This window comes from Limulus polyphemus, unplaced genomic scaffold (assembly GCF_000517525.1).
Source record: "Limulus polyphemus unplaced genomic scaffold, Limulus_polyphemus-2.1.2 Scaffold7101, whole genome shotgun sequence".
NCBI classification, from domain to species: domain Eukaryota; kingdom Metazoa; phylum Arthropoda; class Merostomata; order Xiphosura; family Limulidae; genus Limulus; species Limulus polyphemus.
This window is the reverse complement of record NW_013672711.1, coordinates 27,896-35,484: the sequence shown is the minus strand read 5'-3', so window position 1 is coordinate 35,484 and position 7,589 is coordinate 27,896. Positions and strand designations below refer to the sequence as shown.

The window sequence follows — 7,589 nt, the reverse complement described above, 5'->3', positions numbered from 1 at the left end:
TTTCTCTTGAAAAAAATGAAGAATTTGAGGGGATTTGATTGAGGTGTTTAAGATTGTAAAGAAAATGATGGTGTTGATGTATTATCATCTTTCATATTTAATGGTGAGAATGGTAAGAATAGGGGGGGGGGATATACATTTTGACAGGGTAGGAGTCATCTTCAGCAAAGATAGCTTTATTTTTATAAAAGGGTGGTTAGTTTTTGAAATGGGTAGCCATCAGATGTGGTAGATGTAGTTTATTTAAGAGAGTTTTAGGAGAAAGCTTGAGAAATATTTGAATGATAAAGGCTAGCTTTGAGTTTTATAGTGTATAATTTATTAGATAGGATAGCATACATAGACTAAAAGGTCCCTTGTTGCTCTTTAATGTTATGTTAATTGGAGGGAAATGTGATTCAGCTGTTCAAAGTTGTTAGTGCTTGGATAGATTTCCTATATTAGTTGTCTGTTCTAGCAATGAATTGTAAAGGTTAAAAGTTCAAACTGTAATATTAGAAATTATAGGTTTAAGCTGTTGAAATCAGGATCCAATATTTTTTCTAAGACAAAACATCTTTTTGATTAAAATTATAAACTTATGGAATGATTTGTGTAATTATGTGGTTTGTACTGTTGATTTGAATTTTTTTTTATGATTCTGTTAGATAGGTATATGAATATGGGGGGGAGAGGTTCTGTATACTGATGAGAAGTATGAATAATCTAAACAATCAAGCAATAAATCGAGTTTAGAGAACATCAAAAACAACAACAAAAAGAGTGCTATCTGAAACATAAATAATGATATAATACTAACCACAGAAAACATTTAATGCAATCACAAATTTTATATAAACTTAAAGTTACATATGGAGATACTTTTCTCATAATACCAATGGTGTGAAAAATCATCAAAAACTTAGGGCATATTTAAAAATCATAACAATATCTTTTTCAACATTAATATTGTTGTGAATGTTACACAGTTGAAGTAATTTTACATATAAATAACTTACCCCCAAGTGATACACAGAAAAGGCATCCAGTGGCACAGATGAAGAATAACAATTGTTTCTCATGTTAGTATTCCAAACACATTCATTTGGAAAGCTTATTCTTATTTGTCAAAATACCAAATATACAATATATTCAGTAAGCAATTAAAAATAACAATTTTCAAAATAATTTTATTTTAAGTTTGTACTCTTACAACTATTAGTATTAAATATTGTACAAGTTTGTTTCAGATCTTGAAAATAAGAACATTGTTACTATTTATACTACAAGTAGCCTTCATTGACTAATAGAGAATAACACAGGAAAGTAACTTTTTGTATATACCAGTACTAAATTATTAAATGCATCCTTCTCAAGTTTCATCATAGTTTGATATTAATCTTTTTATGAAGGTAACATTGCATGTTCTTACAACTGTTGAACAAATAACCTGTAACAAGTACTGAAGAAGCTTGAGTCATAGGTTAGCATTTGTTTGTACAAATGTTAAATAACTTGCCCACAGGTTAACATACAACACAGGTTATTTATATGTTCTTACTAGTGTTGAACAAGTAACCCGCAGGTTATGTAGTCAAGTTTGTTACTAAATATCATTGTACGAATTTTGTTGCTTATGCTGTATTAGTTACAAAATTTGTATTTTGGCAGTGTGATGTATTTACATTTTAGTAATATGTAGTTAAGGCTAAAATAATTTAGAGAATTATCTTTGAAAGGAGAAGAAAAGCAAGTCAAATTATTATGCCATAGAAAACAAATAACTTAAATTGTCTTCCAAAACAGTACATTACCTCCTCTCACATAAACAGCTGCTCTCTATATGTAAAATGTTTTTTACATGCCAAAGCCTTGAGCTCCCACGTTCCTGAGATCAACGTGGTTCAATTGTGTCTTGCATGTAAATCATCATGTGATACACCCTCCTGATGCATGTAATTCCCCCTATTTGATTCTACTGAACTATCACTTCTCATTTGGCAGTACTGTCAAGATGTTTTTTGTGCCCTATTTCTGCATTTTTTAAAATTTAATATGAAGTGGAGATATTTCCTACTTTTTTATACTTCACTTTACGTGATAACTTACCTTCATTATTCTTCACTTTTTTTTCTTTTTTTTTCACCAAAGCTTATGTTTCCACTTCGAAAATGTTATCATTTAGTTCCAGTACAGTTACCTAGGCTTCAGGCAGTAGCTCTCGACTGAGGAATTGTCAGCTCTAATACACTGGGAGATTGATCATTATATGAATTGATCTTCATCGGGCCTAGAGTTAGGGGCTTAAACATTTGGAATACAGTCCACTGACTTTGGACAGATAAGCTGTTATGCAGTTGTAGCTTTTTGAATATTTTTGATATTATTTTTAGAATCTGTTACTCCTGTCCCTTTCTACCTAGCTTAGTTTTCCAGCCTTTGTCTTCCTCTATCACTTCTCCTACTGTTATTGGATGTCATACACCTTTCAGAGGCATTCCACCTATTTCTTGGGGATTTTCATGGGAAACCTTCCTCCTCCTTACCTTCATGTTGGAACAATTTCCATCTTTGGCTCTTTCCCTACACATGTGGCTTCTTTGCTAAGTTTGTTTCCCTTCCACTTCTAACTGGGATTTATGGATGGCTCTTTTCGACAGTCAGTCCATTTTACTTTGGGGTGTTACTCCTGTGATTTTAGCATCATGTGGGGTATCTGTATTGCTACATTTGATTTTTTTTTGTTGTTGCTCATTTACATTCTTTATTAATTTTCCATGTCCAGTACCTTCCCGTCATTTACCTGTCCCCACCTCTAAGAGTTCCTCCATTATTCGTGTCTTCTCAATGCAGATGGAAGTTCTGTGATCAATCTCTCCCACCTCAATCACTTCTTGGTTCTTTCTCTTTTTACTATATTGTCTTTTATCACATTTTGGTGGGCCATTTCTCCAGGACTGAGGACACCCAAAAAAACATAAAGATTCAAAAAAAGCTCAAAGGGTAAGGCATGAAATTGGTAACCAACCCCATGGTGAACAAACCTAAGACAGTGCGAAGACGGAAGAATACAAAACATCAACCTCGTCTCTAGTTCCTCATCCACTTGCCTTGGCTGTTGATGCATTCAGACAGGATTGGGATCTGCTTATACCTTTTTTTTCTCATTCCATTCATCATCTTCCCCGGGTGATTTTGTTTATCCTTGCCACTCTGTGTCAAATCTTTCTGAATTCTCCTTCCTGGCTGACACAGCTGCTTCAGATCGATCTGTTCTTTTTGTTCTGGATTGGTTTTTTCCTACCCTTCACTTTGACAGCTTGTGTGACATGTTCTTCCTTTTTGTTTCCTTCCATCTCCCACCCTTGTTCCCGGTTGGATCCGTACATGCTCTGGGTTGCTTCATTGCCTTTAAGGCTTCTTTTCATTGGTTCTATTTTCAGCTGTTTCCTTTCCTGGCACTACTACTTTGAGTGTGACGTTTCCCTTCCTCCCTTACCCTTTGGATTCAGTTTTTGATTTGAATGGCCTTTTCTTCCTTGTCTCTTTTCCCTTAATCATTTTCTAGTGTCTTCACTTAGAGCACGCACCTTTCCTTTTACCTGCATCTGACCCTCATCATATGTTGGAGGTACTTCTTCCATTGAGTGCTGGACTACACCTCATACGTTTGTCCCATTATATGCTGCAGGTAGCAGTTTCTTCCTCATCGGTGTGCCGTCTTCCACCTGTCACCATCCTTCACTCTTTGGTGAAACTGTGACTGTGTAAGTTACCTTTTTGTATATACCTCTTATTTTTCTTTATTGATTCTGCTCTTTTGTGACTGGTGCCTGTCAAGGTATACTTAAACTAGTCAAATCTGCACTGTAAGGCCATGATGACTTAACAATTATAAATTACATGCCCACTGGTGAGGTGGGGTGTTCCACAAGATTGCTCATACCTTTTCCTCACGATATATTTGCATCATTCATATGCTTGTTTTGGACCATACTAACCCATGGACTTCATGGGTAAAGCAGAAGGGGATAGCTGGCTAATCCTGCCATTCCTTAGACTGAATAAATGAGAAATGGTCTACTTTTCAAAATAAAGTTTTTGTGGTCTCCTATTGCACTGTCTCCAGTGTTGACATTCCTTCAGACTCTCCACTGCATTTTCTCCCCTTTTTTTCTTCCAGTGGAGTACAGGAGTTCCAAGCCACTGGGATATCTCCCTGAATGTGATAATGATATTTCATACAATAATGAATCCATTCAGTTGAGAGTCGGGTGGTTGTGTTTTACTAATGTGGATGAGGAGATGTCCTTTAATCTGATGCTCTATCTCTAAACAGGTTTATATAAGGGGATGTTGTAGATTTGGAGTTGGCTGTGAAAATTGCACTTCACCCTTTGATTGGGTTCCCCCATCCTATCCCAACACGGTTCCCAGTGGCTGGGTTTTGGATTCAGAGCTGGACCAATCAACACAAGTCCTCACACATGTATTACAGATGTTTCTGTTCCCTCACTCAGTTGGACTCATGTTCAATGCTACTGTGTTGTGGGTCATGGGGGATGGTCATGCAGGTTACTACAGTTTTCCTCTTGCGCTATCTCTCAAAGATTTTCATATACCAAGGATGTTACTTTGTTGGGGGTGGTTCCTTTCTGATTGGTTTTGAGTGGGATATTTTATGATACAGGGACATCTTTATTATTCTAATCATAGGGATGTTGGGTCTCCGGATCAGTCACACATTTTATTACTTTGCTATCATGTGTCCTGTTCACAGATTGGTTGGTATGATATTTCCCTCCAGTCTGCTGAACTTGAGGTGAAGATGGTATGATCCTCTTTCTTATACCCACCAGATGTCTGGGTTTTGGATTGCAGTTGACTTGCCAGTATGATCCTCTTTCCTACCCCCACATCGATTTCGGTTCCCAGTTGCTGGGTTTTGGATTGTAGTTGGCTTATAAATAGTATGATCCTCATTCTACCCCCCACATGGATGTTGGTTCCTGGTGGCTGGGTTTTGGATGCAGTTGACTTGTTGTGTACAGTCTGTTGCACCTTAACCACTCTACACCTTGGGGCACATCACTGTCATCTGTAGGATTGATTTTTGGATATTGGGTAGTTTGGATCCCTATCCAACCATTGTTCTTTCCCTTTTGGATGTACTCCACCTTTTTTTCACCCATGTCTGCATCACCTCTTGTTCCACAATGGGCATAGAGTATACATGGTACAGAAGTGGTCAATCTTCCATGTATGATCCTCTAATGAGGAACACACCTTTTAGGGTGTTCTTTAGATGCTTTCAAAGGATGTTTCTTTCTTTCCCTCACACCAGTCCCTCCATCTATTCAATGTGGTATTCTAGCTATTTATGTGAGAAGAGGTAATATACCATATTGGAAGTTATAAATTTGCTTCCATTTTCTGCTAAAACTTAGGAGGATGTGTCACGCTCCTATTGGTGGAGTGTTGTCGCATGATGATTTGCATGCAAGATGCAATTGAACCATGTTGATCATGGGTATGTGGCATGCAAAAAAATTTTGCATATAGAGAGCAGCACTGAACAAGAATAGCTATTTATGTGAGTAGAAGTAAGAACGTATTGGAAATGCATTTTCAGTATAGGAAAGTTATAGCTTTGGAGGAAGATTATAACTTGTGTCAGTAGAAAACATGTTTTAGGTTTTAAAAGAGGATTTTTTCTCAGTGGTAGGAAGGTTGAAGGATGGGAGACTGTAGTGATCTTGACAGACAGATCGAACAATTACGGCGATGTGAAACCATTAAAGAAAGTGAGGTGAAAGCCCTTTGTACCAAAGCCAGAGAGATTTTAGTAGAAGAAAGTAATGTTCAACGAACTGATTCTCCAGTAACGGTAAAATATAATAATTATTTAAAGCAAATTATATCTAAAACTTTTTTGTAATTCATCATAATCACTTAAAAAATATATATTTATGTTTGTGTGTGCATATGTACATAAATTGTAAAAAATTAAAACTTTTGTACATCTGAATCAAGAGAATCTTTCACTTTGTTCATGTTATATAATACTGCTATAACTTCATTTTAACTTTTCATAAACTCCTCTTTCAACTTTTTTTATCCCACACTCGACAAGCTTTGTGTTCACAATCCTTCCTTTATCCCATTTTACACATTAATTTAGTTTTGTTCAATTATAATCACTGTCTTTTCTAGTGTTAAACATTGTTCATATTAAGTGGTGAAAGGAGTTTAATATGTTTGAGTAAGATAAAGTACCTTGATCATTTTTATTACCTCTAAGTTAGAATCCTTTGTTATTTTTTTATGATTAATACCCTTTTAATATATTCTTTACCAAAAGAGAGTAGTAGCTCTGACCTATGTCAGGAAGAAAGTATATCATGAATAATCATGATGCAACACACACAACACACATAAATACAAGACTGTTGATATAGAAGGTTAACAGAAAATGTGAAACAAATTGTACAAGAACTAAGCCTAAAGACAATGCATTATGGGTTAATAAAGTCCAAAGATAGATGTGTGTCTTTAATTTAGATAGTTAACTTTGTAATAATTTATAATAAGGTAGCCTCTGTAGGTGAACAAAACTTTAAAAATATTGGATGAACAAGCTTAATGATAATTGCACATTGTTATTTATAGCATACCCAAAAACTGCAATACAGTTTGAAGCATGAAAGGCCACTAACAGTTCTTTGTATAACATTTCTTGAAATTATTGAAGTAACTTGTTATAAATTATCACACTGAATATCTTTTTTTTTTTTTAGGTTTGTGGTGACATCCATGGCCAGTTCTATGACTTGAAAGAACTGTTCAAAGTTGGAGGAGATGTTCCTGAAACAAACTACCTATTCATGGGAGATTTTGTTGACAGGGGATTCTATAGTGTTGAGACTTTTCTTCTTTTATTAGCTCTTAAGGTAATGATGTTTTGTGTAAAAATATGTACAGAGTGAACCAAACATTATTTTCTAATTGCATTTTACAAACTTTAATATGTTAAGTGAATATTCTACTTACTACAAAAATGAAATTGCCATTAAATGTATTTGCATAACTAAAAAACACCGTCGGTTAGAAGGTGTAATGCTTGCCAAGATGAAAAAAGTGCATTTTTCTTGCTTTGTTTTGGTACTTACCCTTCTGAGATCTACAGTAAATTTCTCAATATTTTTTAGTCATGATGACTTTGTATATGTTGTGAGCCTCGTATGTCCATTAAATTAACTAATTTCAGCAGAAATAAATCATATTTTGAGAAGTAGCTGTGACTGACTAAAAAATGTGGAAATGAAATCATTTGAAAAAAAGAAAAAGAAATATTCATCTTAATCATTTCCATTTGGTTATTTGTCACCCAAGAACAGTCCAAGCAGCTAAACATGTATGACTGGTCAATTATTGAGGCAGTATCACTTTCCTGGTGAGTTAAACAATAATTTGGTTTGAAACATTCCTTACTCTGTAGTAATTTGTGATAATACAGTTAAAAGCAAGTGTAAGAAATTAGGCATTGAGAAACATTGTGTATTTATTATATAAGAATGTATAATAACATGTCAACCACACTGGCATTTGCT

The 7,589-nt window shown here is 35.0% G+C and overlaps 1 protein-coding gene across 2 annotated transcripts in view; it reads left to right on the top strand.

Moving 5' to 3' along the window:
• LOC106474347 (serine/threonine-protein phosphatase 4 catalytic subunit-like) overlaps positions 1–7,589 on the top strand; it is a 39,553-nt gene that overhangs the window by 6,141 nt on the left and 25,823 nt on the right. For both annotated transcript variants that reach the window (XM_013935040.2, XM_022402658.1), the window contains exons 2-3: positions 5,699–5,866; positions 6,777–6,929. In XM_013935040.2, coding sequence (XP_013790494.1) covers positions 5,717–5,866; positions 6,777–6,929 — 303 coding nt within the window. In that variant the 5' untranslated portion in view covers positions 5,699–5,716. The remainder of the gene's footprint in view (positions 1–5,698; positions 5,867–6,776; positions 6,930–7,589) is intronic.